General features: G+C 47.4%; 1 protein-coding gene across 1 annotated transcript in view; it reads right to left on the bottom strand.

The window, feature by feature from the left end:
- The window catches only part of Yip2 (yippee interacting protein 2), a 35849-nt gene that overhangs the window by 5145 nt on the left and 9669 nt on the right, over positions 1-21035 (bottom strand). Inside the window, exons 4-9 of the mRNA XM_077693575.1 lie at positions 19037-19153; positions 17391-17538; positions 16155-16330; positions 13946-14048; positions 13734-13831; positions 412-566 (exon numbers count right to left, since the gene is read on the bottom strand). Of these exons, the coding sequence (XP_077549701.1) occupies positions 412-566; positions 13734-13831; positions 13946-14048; positions 16155-16330; positions 17391-17538; positions 19037-19153 (797 nt within the window). The remainder of the gene's footprint in view (positions 1-411; positions 567-13733; positions 13832-13945; positions 14049-16154; positions 16331-17390; positions 17539-19036; positions 19154-21035) is intronic.

Genomic DNA, 21035 nt, shown 5'->3' with positions numbered 1-21035 from the left:
ATTGCGCTCATCAAGCACTTAACTTGCGCTGACAGAACTGACTAGAAAGCACCCTGCCTTGCATGAAAGCACTAAACAGAAGTATACATTAATTGATTGATTGACTGTAGGGGTTTAACGCGCCGACGCTACACAGGCGATGAGGTGCGTCGCAGTCAAGGGCCCCACAATAATTTTGACCACCTTGGGATCTTTAACATGTGCCGAAATCTCGTACACATGGGTGTTTTTGCTTTTCGCCTCCATCAGAAAAGCGGCCGCCGCGGCCGGGAATCAAACCCGCGTCCTACATGTGCTCAACAGCACAACACTATAGCCACTGAGCCACCGCGGCGGGTGGCATACACAATTTAAATTTACAGCAAAAGCTTTAGTGTCAATGCAAGCGCTTATCGTAGCACACGTACACACCTCAGCTCGTACGTGAGATTAGCCAAAATGCGGGCCCCGCTGGCCCCGACGGGATGTCCGAGCGCCACGGCGCCTCCGTTGACATTGGTCTTGGCCGGGTCCAAGCCGAGCTCTTTCTCAACAGCCAGGAACTGCGACGAGAACGCCTCGTTCACCTGTTGGTGGGAGAGGACAGGGACAGAAGGGGGCCACTGCTTTACTGATTGATTGATTGTAGGGTTTAACGCGCCGATGCAACGCCGGCCATGAGGCGCGCCGTAATGGAGGGCTCCGGATTAATTTTGACCACCTGGGGATCTTTAACGTGCGCCAAAATATCGTGCACACGGGCGTTTTCGCTTTACGCCTCCATCAGAAAAGCGGCCGCTGCGGCCGGGAATCGAACCCGCAACCTCGTGCTCAGCAGTGCAACGCCTTAGCCACTGAGCCACCGTGGCGGGTGCCACTGCTTTACTGGCCAACACTCGGGCTGCAGACACCAGCAAGGGCACACAGGGACCCGTTTTATTTCTCCGAGCTGGGCCTTTCAAATCGCCCATTTCCACTGGGTGTGCATCACGCCACGGCTTTGCTCCCATCCACAGAAATCAAGTTGCCGGAATAGACATTTGGGCTAGTTGGTAGCGGGGCATGTCAAAGGATGTGGACAGCACACCCCTCCCTTGTCCCTTTACAGGAACCGTCACCGGTCAAGCTAACCGGGAAGGGGAAAAGGCGGGAAGAGGAGACCTTCTGTCCGATCATCATCATCATCACCATATTTATGCTCACGGCAGGGCAATGAATCTCCCTTTATCCCGGTCCTGTGCTAACTGCGTCCAATTTATCCCCGCAAACTTCTTGATCTCATCTGCCCATCTGCCGCACAACTTTCAGTCCAATGCACCACTGAAAAGTCCTACATACAAGGGAATGAATGAGATCATAGATATTGTTGTAAAGCAGTGATTCTGTCATTAGCACAAAAGTGTCAAGTCACAGCTACCCAATCATCTATGCGACTGAATGCTGGGGAGGGCCTATCTTGGACCACTTGCTGCAGTGCATGCCTTTCACAGAGCTAATGATGATGGACTGAAAAGCATTGATAATTGAAACGATAATTGGATTAATTTTCGGGGGAGCTACCTACAGTAGGAAACCTGATGTTGCAGGGAGCGTGAGGTGACTCTAATTAGAGCTAACCATACAGATAATACTGAGTGTTGTATCGCTCCTACAAGAACCTTAAAAAGGAACAAATCAAACCAACATATGTACACATGGTTCAGATTCTGTAGTCCATGTTTTAACAGCAAGGTGGACAATGGTACAGTAGCCGACCGCTTTTTCGGACTCCGAAAATTCGGGCTTGCTGGACATTCCGGACTTTACCGAGGAACCCCCAGTTGTCTCATAGCAGTAATGACTCATGGATTTTTCCGGCTGCTCTTTTATTGAGACTATTTTTCGTTTCCATACAGGTCCGAAAAATCGGTCAGCTACTGTACATGCTTGTCAATTCCAAAAATACCACTCACTGAAAGCTAGCATTTCTATTGGGGCACTACCTGCCCCTTCAGCATCAATAGCACAGTACCGACAGGTTCAGAGGTGTATTAACCAGACCTCCCATAATAGTTTCACGGACGTCCTGCTACCTAGTAGGCAGTTTTAAAACCACAATTTTAGTTTTATTATGGTACATGTTCAGTATGACAACGATTTACTTTCAGTCTTTCTTTTTTTTTTTTTTTTTTCCTTCAGATACGACTGTGAAAGCAACAAAGTAAGGCCTCTGTGATCGCTGCAAACACTCACAACCGTTGTGAATCCCGTGATACGCTTCTGTTTGCAATGGGGTTCTTCGATGATTCCAACAGAAATGAATCTGATGGTGATTAGGATGATGGAGGGCATTTTTCCTCCGGTGCAGAAAGAGTTTTATGCTATGTACCACATCATGAAACCACTCATTCTAGTAGAATGGAGCTGTATGCTGCGAGCAGACCAACAACTACCAAGCAAACAGTGGCCCCATGTTTGGTTCCAAAACTCTTGCTCTGGCTCTTTCTATTTCTGGCAGCTAGAAACAGCCGCTAAATTACTATCTCAAAGCACTGATTACAAGAGAGTGGTCAGCTTAGGCAGCAAACTTTTCACAGAACTTTCAGGGGATATGTGATGTAAAGCGAGATATTATATGCAATTTCCCCAGTCCTGTCAAATCATAGAGCATTGGCACGATTGCAACAAAGCACTTCTTAATCAGTTTGGAATGAACACAGCACTAAAACCGCCTTTGGAGAAAATTTTTTTTTCTAACATAGTAACACAAGGCGTGAACCCTGCTACCTTCGTACAGCCTTTTTATTGGGGCTGAACTTGCAAGACAACGTAGAGTGCCATTAAAAATATCAAATGAAAAAACTGCAATCGTAAAATGTTTTCATTGGAAGTTGAACACTGAAATTATTATTTTTGTAACCCCAGACACCATTGAACGAAGGAGTGTGGTGCCACGGCGAAAATGGCGCAAAGCAAGGCGACGGTCGTTGCACCCCTGAAGCCCTCCCATTTCAGTCGCGGAGGCACATGTCTACAACAATAGTAATTTGAGTGACGTTTCAATGTTTAGGTGTTGCGAGGTGTTTAGGTGTTGGGCGTTGCGAGATGTCTAAACATAGCATCATCGTCTTCATCATCATCATCATGCTATGTTTAGACACCTCGCCTCTGTCATTAAACTTCACTTGGGATGCATTATTAGTTGCGTGCAATAGTAACCAGCCTTGCTATGGGGCGCCGCCTGAACACTTCCCAACAATGCAACTTTCACAACTTTTGGCACGTAGACCGTCCCATTCCCACATCTCACAAGCCCGCTGCCAAACACTGCAGTGACTCAGTGTCTTATAACGCTGCAATGAGTCCAAAATTTAAATTCACATGCCTGGATTATAGATGCATGCACCACGTTTCACATTCAAGGACAAACCACGTGAAGTCACGGCCGCCACGTTGTTTGCGATGAACTGCGTCTTTTGAGCAGCACAACTTCCCGTAACAGATAAAATGACTAAACGAGAACCCAGCCAGAAGCGTAACCTAAACGTCACAGAAAAAGATCAGTGAAGCACACTAAGCCACCATATCAGGGGTGAGACAGCCCAAACAGATTTGGGAGCAGTTTCCGGAGCAGCAAAATTTCGATTTTGGAGCAGAAGAATCTTGATTTGGAGCAGTTAGAGACATTTAATACATCGTCTTGTGAGCTTAAAAAATCATTATTTCATCAATTTGCAGGGTCAAGTGCACATTTCTATAAGTTTTGAATACACAGAACACTCAAACAGCCTTACCTGAAAGAGTTTTTAAGAGTATCACAAAGTACTAACTGCACCACCTTTTTCCTAACTGGTGGTATTGTGTTGCGCCTGCACACAACACTGACAACAAAACTGCCGTTAACATTAGAGAGTTTTAGCAGTCCGTCTGTTCTGTTGGTTACTTTGTTACCGGGTTGTCCGGACCGGTCCGCGCCTGCGAAAGGGCGCGGGGGCGCGGGCAACTAATCCCCCTACGGCTACGAATGCCCAAATGCCCAGACGAGTCCCGGTGAGCACGGTAACTGTATACGTACACGACGGAACAGACGGACTGCTAAAACTCTTATCAAATTTAAAGGGCCCCTGAGATGGGGGTTTTTGGGGGGTCGATGGTATCGGAGCGCAACGGCTATTTCTTGAACTAATCGTGACGTGTTTGTGCGCTCTTGATTTAATCAATTGTTTACGAGCATAAAAACATCAGAAAGCTACAAAAAACATATTTTGTGTGTGGGTGCTTTTACACAGTCACACATATTTGTTTTATACCGGAGTGTAAAGCACTTACACACCGGGCCAAACCGGGCTTGACGCTCCTCCGTTCTCGGCGGAAGGATACAGTGAGCGCAGGAGTCATAGCAGGAGCAACGACGCTTGCAGCCAGCGTGATCGCTCAGCGCTCCGTGTCTGGTGTTAGAGTATCATCAGTTTTCTTTGCATTTGCTTTCTTGGACGCTGTACCCGAAAGGATTCTTTGCACCATCTGTGTTTCGAGCGTAGCCTCGACGTTGTTTCAGAGGTGGTAACGAACGGCGCGCCAAGGGAGCGCCGCGCCGACGACGAAGGAGGAGCACTGGTCGGCGACTTTGGCTAGTTTCGGTTTCCGAAATTGTGGCGCTCCTAGCGGCACGGCGCTGCGGCGTGGCCCTTCTCTTTCCCTCAATGTTTCTTTCTTTCCACACCGTCAACGCTTCCGCGCCTCCTCACGCATGCGCAACAGCTCACCGGCGCCAATATTTTTTTTTCTTTCTCTCGGCGCGCACGGCGGGCCAGTTCGGTTCGTGCGTGAGCGAGCCGGCGTGCGAAGGGTTGCGCGGGTTGCCTAAACGCTTCCACGGGCGGAAAGTTTCGCTGCATTATAAAATACATTCGAATGTATTCTAAATATGGGGCAGCGGAGGAAGGAGTGTTACCACTCCTGCGCAGCTCTGTGGTGCAGCAACACAGGGCGGTACAGTTGGACCAAGTTTCTCGCCTTCTCCAAAGACGACAGGTAAGCAAATTAGCTTTGTACAAGTTATAGTGAATTCCTTAAAAGCCGACTGATTGCACTCTTCTGTTTTCAAAATATTCGCGCATGTAACGTGAAGTTAATGAGACATGTCACTCGTCTTGGAGTGGAAACTAATGTGCAAATATATCCCAGCTGTGCAGGTACGCAAAGTTTTAGTAGAAGTAAACGTGTCTTTGGCACGCACACACTTGCTCGCAAGATCAATTTGTGGTGGCATTGCCGCTTTTTGATGATTGCCTTAGTAACTGCTGGAACGTCGATTCAGTATACTTATCAAGGTATTTTTTGTTGTTTCGTGCAGCAGGTATGAGTCTAGGTTTGGGCCCCAAGTCGAGGATGGTTTGCGACTTCATTGGACGTTTCCTCCGGTGACTCTCCTCAATCCATCCAATGTCATCACGACGCACCTGCTCACAAAGAAGGCAAGCTCAACTGTACGCGCTTCTTGCCTTTCATGGCGTACATACTACCACATCGATTGATGGCGTGGAGGTGCTGCGCCCTAAGCATTTTTTCCTCCCCCGTCTTGCTCCAAAACGTATATTTGCGGCGAAACTACTGCCAAGCGTTGCTTCAGAGCTCCGAAAAATCTGACGTAACTCCGCGGTGTTCAATGCAAGTCGATTTTCACATGAAGCAAAGGAAGGCCAAACCGAAATACATGCGTTGTCTTCAGCCGCCATTGCAAGCGTTTCGCTCATTAAAAAATAAATAAAACCAAGTAGCATCGCCGGCTTTGCTGTTCAATCTAAACTGCGCGCCCGCGCCTTGTCATCTTATCGCGAATGGGTTTGGTGTTCCATAGTTCTGAAGTTAGAATGGTCATGCCGTATCGGACAGGATGAGATAAGAGGCGCTGCCCAGACGCGAGTTAGAGGGTTGCTTGTAACAACCTGGCCGATATCAGCGGCTTAAAATACAGGAAAGCTTCTTTTTTTTTTTCTGGGTGTCTTCTCCCCCCCGCCTTCCCTCCCACCCCCGGTAAGCAGACTGTTAATTCACGCGCCATTCAAAGAAAAGACGGGTGCGTTCGATTTGTGTTCTGTGTTCTACGACGTGCACATGGTTGGGCATTGTTTTTGTACGTAGATATAATCCAGCAAAGAGTGTCTACAGTGCGGTCATTGTGTTGCAACAGTTTTTTATGGCTGCATTTTGTTGGTGTGAACATGATTTCTCGGAAGTGTATGCAGGTTAATGGGCGGGTCAACGCTTTCTTTCAGATTTTGCGTTAACTCGCCCGAAAGGCAGGGCTTGAAGCATACGTGTGCGTGCTTTCTTTTAACATATAGATTCCCAATTACAGTGTAGACCGCTTATAACGTATGTCGCGGGAGCCGCAAAAATCCGCACTATAAGCGGTACCGCACTATAACCAAAACGTGCGCGAATTCAACCAAATCGCCACCTACCTCTCAAGTCATCCTAAATTTTTTATCACCCAAACGCACAGCGCCTAAAAACGAAGGAAGGGTCTTTATTTCGTATTATTTTTAACATCAGCCGCTGCTGCCGGGTCTCACACATTGCAAAAGCGCGGTCTTACAAACGGCGAGTGCGGCTTTAACTTCCGTTGTGTTTGTGTTTTGAAAGACCATGGCTGCGTTTTTTGCGTCTATGAAGATGCCGCAGGACATGATAAGAAAGGCCAGCGGGATTTTTTTTTTTTACCCCACCTTGCGTTCACGATGCCGAAGGCGGCTGCTTATCAGCGCAACGTACTGGTGGTGGAAATCTTCGCGCGGCTCGCTTGTTCGGGAAGAGCGGTGGCTTATCTGCACAACGTTCTAAAGCGTGAACCGCATGGAGCGATTCCTCGCGAAAACGTGCAGCGCACGCCGCAAGCGCGGCGACGCCGGCGCGTAAACTGACGTAATGTGTGCGGCGCGGTAAGAGGCGGCAACATGGCGTCGGCACTGGCCGTGAAGCGGTGCAGGCAGCTCCAGCGAGCACTTCTAACCGCTCGCTGAAATGCCGCACGAGGCGCAAGCGAAGATACTCATGCAAGAAAAGAGCTGCTAATGTGACCGCAAAGTGGAATATAGACTGCCATCCACGCTGCTTGTGAAAGCGCCCATCAAAAAATACCGCGGCGGTAAGCCTAAACTAAAGTCCCTTCATCTGATCGAGGGACTTTAGCCTAAACACCTTTGGCGCGGCTAGCCGGCTCAGAGCGCTTCGAATCTCCCGCCATTAGGTGCGCGTCTTTCCATTGGTGCAAGTCGTCAGGCTCCTCCCACTGCCACGCGAAGAAGCCACCGCGAGCGCGGAATCGTAGACGCGAGCATGAAAAAAACGCACGCGCAACGCCGATGTGCGAAAACGAGCCATGCGGTTCACGATTAATAGAAATAACTTGCCACGCGCGGACGGGGAGCCGGTCGCTATCTTCCGAGGTGCATCAAGCAAGGACAGCTGTGGTTATCACGTACGCGCGAACTAAAGGGTGCCTATTTTTTGCTTCTGTGTCGAAGTTAGAGAGCAAGGGGTGCGCGCTGCGTCAGATGGCCGATTTCATCATTTCTTTTTTTCTTTTGCTACCCCAAAACGATGCCCCCTGCGCCGATCGATGAGCAGACCCGCCGAAAAACCGCACTATAAACGGTATGGTGCTTCGGCCAACCGCATCTTAAGCGGTATGCTTATGCATTGAGTTCTATGGGAGCCAAACCGGTGGTCACGAAAACCCGCGTTATATCCGGTCCCGCACTATAAGCGGTTACGTTATAAATGGTCTACACTGTATTGTGTCTCTGAACTGAAACGAATTTTTTTAATGTCTAAATAACACTCCTGTCTCGAGGTGAGCCCAAGAAATAAGTATACATTGAGTGGAACTTTCAAGTTCTTTTCTTCTCCCGCCGCGGTGTGCGCGAAAAAAAAAAAAATCTGTGAAGGGACTAGAACTTTCGAAGTTCTTTTTTCGTAATCAAGTATTGTGTACCTAAATGTGTATTCATGGCTGTAACTTTTGCGCACCTTTAGACGGAGACCGATACAAAAAGGGACTCGAAGACCTGTACCTGTCATCGTGTAAAGTTGCGCAAAAGTTACAGCCATGAATTCAGAATACCAACTAGCCCGCCTAACCGTGCTATTGTAAATGTGTATGTAGCACGTTTTTTCCCTATTGTACAATGTTGTATGCCTAAATTTGCATATGTCATATTTTTGCTTAGTCCAATACTGTGTACATAAAATGTATGTGCAATATATTGGTGTAGTACATGTGTTTTCATGACTTCGAATCAAAGACGTCCTCATATGAATTTTGAATAAATGCATAGCAAAAATAATGTTTGTGTAACAATCCAATTATTATCACCACAAAGACAACAATTTGACACCAGAAAACGTACTATTACCTACATGTTTTCTTCGTTCAATTATTAAACACGTTACTGCACACATAACAAATGACGGGCGGCGGCCATTTCGAGTCATCGGCGCCGCTCGACCAACTTTCGCGCCTGGTGCCATTGCCGAGCGGCCCATGAGGCAGCGACCGGCGACAGACGCGAAAGTTGGACGAGCGTCGGTTTCAGGGGCCGGCGCGCGGCGGCACGGCCTGGCTGCCGCGGGATGAATGACGTCAGCAGCGTTCGCGACGTCAGCAAACGCCCTTTCCCCCCTCGCCACTCGTTGCCATGGCGATTAATGCAACGTTTCTCAGAGGCCACGTACTACTAGGGGAGGATTTGGCGCTGCTGGCGCGAATTACGTGGGACCACGGTGGATGCGAGAGAGGCCGCCCCGTGGGAGGAGCTCCGCACGCAGCGCTTGGACGACGCCGGGCACTGCTCGTGATCATGAGGCGTACGCTCAAGTGCGCTCACGCGGGCTGAATAAATCAGTTCAAGCCCAAACGCTGTCGCAGCTGATTCTCTGCAGCGGTCGCGACAACGGCAAGAGCATGCTCATCCCGTAATGACAACTGCCAAAGAGTTTCATTTCATTGCTTCCCATCAAGTCATGATCGCAGGAAAGTGTGGTTTGCTGCACCGGCCTTCTGAATGAACCTGTTGCCTAGTGTCCTTAGCGCGCTTTACCGTTTACCGTGTTAAATGAAGCAAGAGTAGCCGTTTGCCGCTGAAAACGAAAGGATTGCACTCTGCGGTTTCTGCATTCCGGCTTACCGGCTCTGCCGAGTAGCGACATCTGGCGAATTTGTCGCAAAGCAAATGACACAAACGTTTGTTGCCCAGAACTGTTCGCTTACGCTTGAAATGGCTTGAATCATAGACGTCTTAGATTGAACTCTCACAATACAATACATTTTTTTAAAAGAGCCGTATACTTCTACTGTAGAGCTTAAAAAATCGAAAACATGACGTTGACGCCGCCATCTAGTGGGAAGAATTAGGACCAAGTATTGCATTAACCAGAATTCACGCCACCGCTAAATATTTCGATATAAAATGAATAAGATATATTGTAATGATTCCGCAGTTACCTATATTACCTTGCCCAAGACGATTTTGAAAGCATAAAATAGCTATGCTAGTTCATAAAGGCATCTGAACCATTGGAAGCGTGGGAAGCTGGAGTAGGGGCGGAAATTTCGCTCGCTCATTCTAAAAAAAAATTGTCATTTATCGTGCTCCTGATCACCATTTAGCAAGAATGTAGTAAACAACATCAACTAAGATTGCTTGCATGAAGCGCAGAGCACAGCGCATTTGCTGTGCCGTAAAGTTCCGGAAGAACGCCCACCCAAATTTAAGTACAGTGATATATCAAGTGAAAAATATGAGATGGGCGAAATTTCGGGTCAAGCGCGGAAAGGACGAATAAGTGACCGCATCTACACATGAAGAGATGATTCGGGTTTGTTTTGTTCACTCATCGGCGCTAAAGCCATGGATTTTACGGGGTGGGCGCGCGTCTTTCAGTAAATTGAATATTTCACCCGTAAAAGGGGGTGGGCGATGTTTCGGGGGAGGGCGTTCACTCGGAACTTTCCGGTAATCTAATCAAAACGCGAGCGTACATTTCGCCGGCGCAGGGGGCTCGCTACTACAGTCGGTAGAAATTCTAGCCTCTGTATCGCTATGTAGCGACGGTAAAAATAAGTTACCGTTAACGGAAACTCTCGCGCATGCAAGGTCGACTTCCGCAATCACCAGTATCTCCTACTCAAAGTCCGTAAAGACTGAAAACGTAGCTTAAAAAAAAAAAAAAAAAAGGACGTCGTCGTCTCATGTGCGACCCACTCGCTGAAGTAACCATGGTAACGACGACGCTCTAAACCAAACCGCCGCCGTCAAAAATCGCGGACATTCCGGCGGCCAACCATGAAATGAGTGCGTCGCCTCGGACGAGGTCGGACTATGTCGTCATCGCAAGCCGCCGAGCCAACAAATAGTTCTGTCTCGTCGGGGTAATAACTTTTGTTAGCGTGAGCGAATATGCTTACTATTTTTGGACTTGTTTCTACAAGAACTATAGAGTAGATTTCTGACACAAACAAAAACCCCTTGAAATCCATCTCAGGCCCCCTTTAAGGGCTCCGCAATTGTGGCGTTTTTTTTTTTTGCTGTTTTAATGCTAAAATTATTTTTTTGTAATCCCAGGCTGTGTTGTACGACCGACTGTAGTCACGGCAACAGTTGAGCAGCTTCGAGCTAACAGTCGCATAGCCCAACCAGCCTACCCGTTTCAGCCCCCGGGCCGCAGGTTCACCCTATGGTCATTTGAGTAGCGTTAATGTTTAGCCACCTAGATTTTGCATTAAATTTCACTTTGCATACATCAAGTGTTATAGTCGCGTTCTATGGCAACCGTGTAGTCCTGCAGCTATTGGGCGCTGCCTGAACAGGTCACGGCGCCGCAGCACAGCCCGCAACTTTCGTGTCGACCGTTCCATCCCCGTGGCTCGCGATCGCGCTTCGAAGCACAGCAACACCTCAACATTTTACAACAGCACAACAAGCCAAAAAATTCACTTCACGAACCCGATTATAGACGCGCGCACCGCGTTTCGCACTCAAGGACAAACCACGCCGAAGTCGTAGGCCCCACATTTCAATGAATTTTTTTTCCAGCCGCCCAACTTCCCGTAATCTGGCACCAATCTCAAACCATATCCTTGCGTTAACGTCACTGTTCAGAGCCACAACAGATAGAATGAATAGACTGGAACTCAGATGATAGCGTAAAATAAACCAGGGAAAATATCGGCGATACGCACTGATCGCGTTGGTAGCAGCAAGATCAGGCGGCGGCCATGTTTGTTGCCACAGCGATGCCTAATCGAGAAGGCTGTTTCTGCGAACCCGGACGGAAAACGAATCCAGTTTTAGAAGCTATCGCTTGCTTCGTTTCAGTCTTTCTATTTGTGCCATTTCTGTGTTTGCGATTGACCGACGATAAAAGCGGTGACCGGGATGCGGGAGGCTTTTGTCCCCGCCGAAACTGACATGAGCATCAAAATCCGTGCCGTTGAGGCTCTTCTGGAGCAGTTTGGCGCAATTTTCGCCATTTTCGTGCTTTTGGAGCAGCTTGGCGCAGCAAAATGGAATTGTATCAGAAAGGCGCAATATGCGCAGCTGTCTCACCCCTGCCATATGGAACATATTGATGGTAGCACACTTAAACACGGACACTAAGAAACAGCGCTGTGGATTGTTGTCTCCTTTCTTAGTGTTCGTGTGTAAGTGTACTACCATCAAGATGTTCCAAATTCAATACCAATTAGCCCAGTTGTCGCTTCTTCTAAAGCCACCGTAGCCTGGACATGGCCGCCGGGCACGTTTTTTGTTGCTATAGTGACACCCAATTGGGAAGGTAATTCAGCAAGCCTGGGCAGAGAGACAGTTGTGCATTTAAATCTAACGTTTTCTTTATTTCACCACATTTCCTTTCCTGCAGTTCGTGCAGCTGCGAGTGGACAAAGTAAAAAAAAAAAAAAAAAGACGGCTGAAAAGTGGAAGATGAGGGCTCAGCCAATCTAACCATACAAAGGTGACGGCACCCAGTGATGTTTCCGAGACATAGCGCTCCAAAAATTCCCGTTAAAACAACTTGTGCCAATAGTTTGTAATCTCCGTTGACATACCGTAAAGTTCCAAGAGAATGCCCTCCCCCGAAACATCGGCCACCCCCCTTTAGGGGTGAAATGTTCAATTTGCTAAAAGACCCCAAACGTCGGCCACCCCCTAAAGTCGTGCTAGCTTCAACTTCCAAACGCCCTGGGAGCTAAACGTCTCGCGGCCGCGAACACTGGCAATGTCTCGATTATGAACAAAAAAAGACACCTTACCATCTTGACTCGAATGAGAAGGAGGAAGGGATAGTAGATGGGAAGAACAGAAAGGATGAAAGGGTAGTAGATGGGAAAAATAGAAGATCAGGAAGATATTGTCTTGGCATTGTTTAAGCGGTGCGGCATCTCAACAACCCTTGACGGTCCTGAACATGGCGAGTTAAACCAGCACCTGGCCTCCGTGCGCACGTAGCCGGCACGGGGACCTGAAGCTGGGGACAGCATGATGGATGGAGTGCGGTAGCTCGTGTTTGACTCCGACAGCGACGCATCGTTCGATACCTTTAGCGACGATCAGTGAACAAAATAAACGCAAACCATCCATTCATGTGCCGCTGCGGTCACTTATTTGGCTTTTCCACATTTAACCTGGAAGTTCGCCCATCTCGTATTTTTTACTTGATATCTCTGCAGTTTTGTTTGGTGGTGCGGCCACTTTTTTGTAGTTTTGCGCACCTGACGTGACAGATCGTCCATCTCGTATTTTTCACTTGCTATCTCTGTATTTTGGGTGGGTCTTCTTTCAGAACTTTACGGTAAGTATTTTTCTATGGCACTTTGTAATAGTTTTCGATGGAAAAGCTGGAAACACACAGGCTATAAAACATGAAATCTGAACCTGTGATTTTGTAAAAAAACTATCTCTGAGACGTTTTTTTAATATCTGATCCCCGCATTTTTTAAATTATTGATTGATCAATCAATTTTATGAACATTCGGTGCCAGTTTTTTAATAGTTGTCAATCAAACCACTAAAAACAGCGTTGCCTGGGGCTGCTTGGAAGATCATGCCAAGTCAGCATTTTCCCCCAGTGAAACTTAGGGGAGCATTAGAATCCCAACTTTTCAGGCTATTTTGGAGTAGCTCAGCGCAACTTTTGTGATTTCTATGCTTTTGTAGCAGCTTGGCACAGAAAAATGGAACTGTATCAAAACTGCGCAATATTCAAAGCTGTCTCACCCCTGCACTACCGTAAAGTTCCAAGCGAACACCCACCCCCAAAACATCACCCACCCCCTTTTAGGGGTGAAATATTCAATTTACTAAAAGACCCAAACATCGTCCACCCTTTAACACCGATGGCTTTAGTGCCGATGAGTGAACAAAATAAACGCGAATCATCTATTCATGCGTTGATACGGTCACTTATTTGTCCTTTCCGCACTTGAGCTGAAAGTTCGCCCATCTGTTATTTTTTCTCAATATCTCCGCAGTTTTGGTTGGTGGTGCGGCCACTTTTTGTAGTTTTTCGCACCTGACCCGACAGATTGCCCATCCCGTATTTTTCACTTGATATCTTTACAATTTGGGTGAGCGTTCTTTCGGAACTTTACCGTTTATACGAGCCCCCCTTTTTCCCCAGACACCCTTTGCGCTTTCGCATCCATGCAGCTGGCAACTGTGAATCGATCGAGCCGAGTGGTTATTCAGCTCCGTTCGAGGCGTCCCACCCACCTCGATCACGTCCACATCTTGCAGCTTGACTCCAGTCCTCTGGCAAACTTGCTGAATGGCCGGAACGGGCCCAATGCCCATGATGGTTGGGTCGACACCTGCCACCAGTGGCAAGAACACGCACTGAATCGCTTTTGACACTGCGTGGCCAAATGTCATTTTAGGTGAACGAGTTTGCTACAAATTGCCGGATAAAAGGAGAAGACACTGACCGACATAGCTGTAGCCCACTATCCTGGCCAGTGGCTTCAAGTTGTGCCTCTTGACGGCTTCTTCACTGGCAATCAAGGTGGCGCCAGCCCCGTCACTGATCCCCTGGGAAGACCAGAATTCGTCAGGTGCATGGCCCGAAACTGAACAATAACTGCTCACCACTCACAGCGGAAGAACAACAACCCCGACACTGAAGGAGTACTGACAAGAAAATTTTATGTTCCATTTTCACTCCTTTTATCGATGGTTAATGGTCTGGCGAACCCGACAAAGCACTTTAAATACTTCAGCGCACGATAATTACATTGAACGGCCTGAAAATCATTTGTTTCAAGGAGCCATGAAGAGAAAACACAAGTTTGGTTCATTCAAAAGATTGTCTCGTTAGAATCATACTGACACCACTTTTAACGTAAACTTCGCTCAAATAAGCTACATAATTAGGAAAAACGGGAATGGTCATGCGACCCACCAGCTCATTTCCCGCAACAGAACCTGTGATGTCACATGGGCTAAGCTCTGCGATTGGCGGAGGCTGGCAGAAGCAGACGCAAATTAGGTAGAGCTTACAAACTAGACGAACGAGCGATTTGCGCTTAAATTTAGAGCACATTCTTTACAAAGCAATAGGAATGATGGGACCAACAGTGGAAGTTACGAAAGCACATGTAAACATAGAAGTACTGATGCGTTCTGCTGTTCGTACTGCGCACAGCATGCTTTGGTTTAGCTGCACAGCACTATGGGGCTTGGGGTTGTCTCAGACGACACTGGCCGATTGACACAAGCAACGGTGTCTTACGTGACCCCATTTGTCGAGCGAGCACTGTTTCAGGGAACGAATATTTTCTCCCAGAACAAAAACAAGCCAGGTTTAAATGCGGGCAAAAACCAACCAAACGCTTGCCACAGTATGGTGGCGCCATCTAGGTTACGGAACGTAAAGAAACGCGGGAACAAACCAACACCGCTACAGGGTGGAGACAACCTTTGAACGGTCCCGTGCCGCCGCAATTGGGCCAACGGGCTCAACGCGTTATTCTTTTCGTTTCCCACGAGACCTAGCAACGCGAAACAGACAATATGATTCAAACTTCTTCAGTAAACCGCGTTGCGGCGATAATTTTAGCGCGGTTTTGACACAATGACTTGCTTCGGCGGCGAGCGAGCAACCGAACATGGCGGCGCCAGCGTTACGTGTCTCTACCCTGTACGGCGGATGCGTGAATGAAGGTACTCTAGGCTGCAGAGCGGTCGGTTCCCGTGATGTCACTTGGGACCACGAAAACGCACGATTGAGCGGGAAAATCAAAATTTTAACCTAAATTGTTTAATTTCTCAGTGAATAAAGCACCGTTTGTATCCGGACAAGCGCTGGGGGCACTATAAAACACGAAATCTTTCGAATAAAACCAACTTGCATTTTCTCTTCATGGCTCCTTTCAATGTCCCGCGCTTTCAGCCCGAAAGGTGCATATCACAGAATCCCGGCATGACCTCACCACTTTGTGCGGACGTCAAAACACTGCGGAGGCCGGAGGGGCCGTTGTTTCGACCGCGCCACCGCCGGAGCTGAACGGCTGATCTGCCTGAAGGTGCTAGGCCTACCATTGCGGCGGAAATTCAATGATTGCTTTCAATAAAAGTCCTCATGGTGACTTCTATTGCGATTTCGGGCTATATTATTGCTTCCTTTCCCCGAGTGTGGAACTTTATTTTTGCCAACAGTGCCTTTCTGGGCAGCGGTTATGCCTATATCTCTGGCTTCATGCACCCGTTTGTGAATGCGTCACGAGTTTTTGATGAGCACTTTCCACATCACTTCTTTTAGCTACTACGGGATGATGTCACGCTGATGTCCATTTGCTGAGTGCTGCTCCGCGTGCTGTTCCGTCGGTGCAATAAATGAGATCCAATTAAAGTATGTCCTTCGCGTCGCAGGCCGCTCATATTTCAGCCAGGGTATTCTGTTGAGTAACAGAAGCGAACAGTACAATGATATTAACGCCGAAAATTGGTGTCAGTACCCCCTTAAGAACAAGTCGGCGTAACCTCCCACTCCCACGTGCGCACGTATATGGGGGGTTGCGGATTCGATTCTTGCGTGCGTGAAAAAAATGCCTTTGGCCACGTTGAACATACACACATGCAGATGCACACGTGCCCACAATTCGACAAGGGTGCCTGTGACCTCCCTGTAGGACCCACCGAAGCATTGCCAGCTGTGACCGTGCCATCCTTCTTGAACAAGGCGGGAAGCTTGGAGAGTTTCTCGATGGTCGTCTCCGGCCTGGGTCCCTCATCAGTGTCGAAGGCCACCTCCTTGCCTTTGACCTTCACCGCCACTGGCACGATCTCCTCCTTGAACCGACCAGCCTTGTTTGCTGAGCAAGAAATACAAAAGGACCTCAAAATTTAAATAGAGGTGTGCAGATATACAAATATATTAGAGACCATAAACTCCAAATATTTTTTTCACTATTTGGTTTGGTTCATCGCTACTATTCAAGGTACACAAAGTCTTTCAGGTCTTAAATTTATTACTACTATACAGCCAAACCTCATCACTACGAAGTAGTATCGAGACAGAAAATTAGTTCGTTATTTCGGCTATAACAAATCGAAAATCTGGCTCGCGCCAAAAAACTTCATACAAAAATGCATTTTTTAAGGCTTCGAACTCGCTATGAACACGGTAACCCTTACCTTTCTCTTGTAGCATTTCAAGCTCAATAAACCAGAACATGAGTATGTGAACTTACAACAAAACAAAGTTCACTTGACAAAACAGGCCTGCGTCCTTATTTATTTGGTGAAGGATGTGATCTCCGTCTGGTGGCTACTTACAGCACTGAGCAGGATGGAGTTTTCCACATTGTCCACGAACAAAAGGGCTTTTATACTTCTGCAGTTCCGGACTACGGGTGATTTTTTTCCAAGCAGCTTCTAAGCCTCCTGGTCAAACATTTCTTCATTACATCCAACACCGTGAGCTACTCTTACAGTTTCAGTTTTATTATAAAGGAATAAGTGTCATTGAAATAGAGCATGACCAACCAAAGTTTGTATTTTGTTCGCTATAGCTGATACTTCGCTATATCAGCATTTGTTATAACGAGGTTCTACTGTATTATCACACATGTTTTTACTGAAAAAGATTTTTTAAGGAGCCAATAAAACGTTAAATAGATTCAGCAATGTGTGGAACTTTAATATCTCTCGTGCCACCAGCCTGAATGTATCCTTCGTGACGAGGTGGCTCCAGTTTTGGTATTCCACCCGATTTCTTTTTGCCTTCACAGAGCAGAAAAAGGAATTCCCCAAACACAACAACTTCAGAGTTACTCTGCAGCACCAGTGTAGCTGAAAGGTGTACACAGGCGAAAGGTGCTGAATGGAGCTGAATGGAAAGGTGTTGAGTGGAGCTGAAAGGTGTACACCCACCTTCGTTCCACCGCTGCTGCGACCGCAGCGCAAACTGGTCCACCTCTTGGCGGCTGATCTTGTACTTTTCAGCCAAGTTCTCCGCCGTGATGGCCATGGGCAACTTGCAGTACATGTCCGTCAGAGTGGCCAACAGGGAGCACTCCATCTGCAAGGGTCATTTCAAAGAGCGTCCGTCATCTCTGGGCCAGTTTGAACAGGCAACAACACCAACCATCACTACGGCTACTGTGACAACGCGTCGCGATGCACCCACATCACTGTCAGCATCCCTTGTTGGAGTGTGATGACGATCAGTCGGGACGTAGTTCCACAATGCATACACGATATGTTACGACGTACACAATATGTTACGATAAAACCCCAACTGGGGTGGTAGAGTGCACGTATGTCACAGGGAAGATGGAATTCCGGAGGAATCGGGCTGGAATGCTGCAGGGTCCTCCTCGAGACAGGTGCAGGGGGATCGGAGCAGGAATGGGAACAGTACAAAGGATGCAGACTACCTCCTCCTGTACTACCACCTACTATTACAGGTTGCTGCTTTACCTGGTACTTTTAAATTAAACTTTGGTGTTTGAAATGGGCATTCGAAATAGTTACTTGCCAGCGGTCCCACCAAAGTTTAAGAAGCTGTAAAATTAGTTCCAAGCAGTGCATCAAAAAACCGCTTCCCTTATTGCATTCACCAGTGTTTATAGTATTGGAAAATGTAAAGATTACAGTGCTATGGCCAACACTTCTGTCTATTGTTGCTCCAAAAATGGTTAATTATCTCTGCTTATCTTAGAAACTAATTGACTTACTCAAATAATAATGGCATACTTGAAATCAGTGGGGGGAAAAGCAGCAAGATTGACCAGTTTCACAGAGTTTATTTAGAAATCAAAGAAGTTTTTTTTTAAAGAGCAGTGTTGCCCCGTTTGAGCACAGCACAGCGGTTTGAGATAGGTGGCGAGGCCGTGGAAGTAGTAAGCGAATATATCTACTTAGGCCAAGTTTTGACCCCAGATCCCAACCATGAGGCAGAGATAATTCGAAGGATAAGAATGGGGTGGAGTGCATTGGGCAGGCATTCTCAGATAATGAATGGCAGCCTACCATTGTCCTTTGAGAAGAAAGTGTACGACAGCTGCATCTTACCAGTACTCACCTACGGGGCAGAAACTTGGAGGCTCACTAAGACTGTTCAACTTAAATTGAGGACGACTCAGCGCGCAATGGAACGGAAGATGATAGGTGTAACATTAAGGGACAAGAAGAGAGTGGAGTGGGTCAGGGAACAAACGCGTGTTAAGGACATATTAGCAGAAATGGACGTGGGCAGGGCATGTAATACGAAGGCAAGATAACCGTCGGTCAGTAAGGGTAACAGAGTGGATCCCTAGAGGAGGCAAGCGTTGCAGGGGGCGGCAGAAAGTTAGGTGGGCAGATGAGATCAAGAAGTTTGCGGGGATAAATTGGTCGCAGCTAGCACAGGACCGGGGAATTGGAGAATAATGGGAGAGGCCTTTGCCCTGCAGTGGGCATACATAGGCTGGTGGTGATGATGATGTTCCCCCGTAACGAGAGCCCATGATGGAGGAGTTTCCCAGACGCCTCTTTTCGTGCAAGTGAGCAGAGGGGGCAGGGACAGACGGGCTCACCTCTGGCTGCATGCCAAACTTGACGCCAAAGCGGGTGCCGCGGACTATGAACGGACTCATGCTCATGTTCTCGGTTCCAAAGGTCAGGGCAATCTCCGCATTGCCCAGGAGGATTTCCTGCATACGGAAAATACATTCATGCTGTAATTCAAGCCACGGAAACAGCTCCGCTGCTGCTGTAAGAATTAGCACGAAATTACTGCATTTTCTGGCGTATAAGCTGCATTTTATTCCTGAAATTTTTGTTGGTGCATCTTATCTACCGGTGCGACTTATGTATGGAATAAATTTGGTACGTGGCGGCTGCGCATGGTCCGCGCTTGAAAAGGTGCCTGTGTGCTGTGTGATGTCAGCGCACGTTAAGAGACACAGCTCTACGGTCTAAATGAATGAATAATTTGTTAGCGAGTCGGAGGAAGAAGGCTTCGATGGTTTTGCCTAAACGCCATCTGTAAGTACATGCCATCTGTGTGTATCAATAAAGCATATTTGAGAAGTTGGTTCTGTCTAGTCTTTGGACGGCAGATGCATGTGTCTAGTACTGCTTACCGGGAGATGAGTTGAGAGGCGGTGGCCGCTGGAACCATGTACTTTCGCCACACTTTCTAACGAACTGATCCCTATCCATTTATCTGATGAACAAGTGTGTTTTGTACACCGGTGCGTCTTATACTCCGTTGCGAATTATATACGTTTTGTTTTTGGGAAAAATGGCCGTTTTGAGGGGGGTGCGACTTATACAAAAAAGCGAACTTATAGACCGGAAAGTACGGTAATTGAGTGAAAGAAACAGAGCAAGCCGCAAGCAATGAGGTGACCATGGTAGAAAGGCCATGTGGTTGCAGTTAAGCCACAAAAGGAGGTAACTGCAATTACACTGAACTATGCTATAATTCTGTTAGTCATTCCCGAATTCCACAGTTCCAGAGCGAAAAAATTAAAGACGTTCCACTCAACGTGAAAGCTGCCGGAAGCTTCCGAATGACTAATTAATGGTTATTCTGGCTAGTCAATGAGTGGAAGCGGTTCATTCGGCTGGGTAAATATCAAGAAAGACAGCTCTTGCTGCTTTTTGTGAAGCGGGCGTGGTCGAGGTAGCGGCTTGGAGTTCTGTTTGACGGAGTTAGAGTTAGTCCGATCGCCTTTCTTGAGTTTTGTTGATTTTTACCCAACCGGTCAAACCGCTAATGCTCATTGACTAGCCAGAGTCACATTTGATTAATAATCACTCTCAATGATTACAGATGATCGGCCGTCAAACGAACCACCAAGCTCGACCACACCCGCTTCACAAAAAGCAGCAAGAGCAGTCTTTCTTGATATTTACCCAGTCGAACGAACTGCTTACACTCATTGACTAGCCAGAATAACCGTTAATTAGTAATCACCATTACGAACTAGAGGTGATCGGAACTCTGGCGATGGACACGTCGGCCGTGGCTCTAGTGAGCGGTAGCAGAGCGGCCGGTTGAGTGCAAAATCAATTGACCGACTGCTCTCACCGCGTCATTTGTAGGGTGGGCGTGAAGTTAGCTGTTACAAAACGCTGGCACAACGCAAAAAAATAAATAAATAAAACATGTCTGTGGGGAATCGAACCTGGTACATTGGTGCAATTATCCGAGGCGCAACCACTACCAGAAATCTGAAGACTAAGCATAGCGTCTAATCAGCCAGTTTTGCTTTCGTCTGGACGGAACGCTAAGCTCTCAGTTGTATTCCGTCTGGACGGAACGCTAGCCACAGCCATACAAAAATGGCAGCTGGACTTTGTTGTCTCATCCGCTGTTTTACCCCACCCATTGTCCTTTTAACATACTATACTCTCCAAGTTTTCGCAGCTCTATGACATGCCCAGACATAAGCAATAAAATACGAGGGCGCTGTTTTCTATCTTTGCCAAATGCCTAAAAACGTTGTACTATCATCCAGACATTGTATCACTGTTACTCCATTTGTTTCGAAGAAGCTAGGAACATGGTGCTAACGAAGTCAGCCT

This window comes from Haemaphysalis longicornis, unplaced genomic scaffold (genome assembly GCF_048455015.1).
Source record: "Haemaphysalis longicornis isolate Haplotype H1 unplaced genomic scaffold, Haemaphysalis longicornis Haplotype H1 scaffold_12, whole genome shotgun sequence".
Classification (NCBI taxonomy): Eukaryota; Metazoa; Arthropoda; class Arachnida; order Ixodida; family Ixodidae; genus Haemaphysalis; species Haemaphysalis longicornis.
This window is presented reverse-complemented; position numbering and strand designations above follow the sequence as displayed.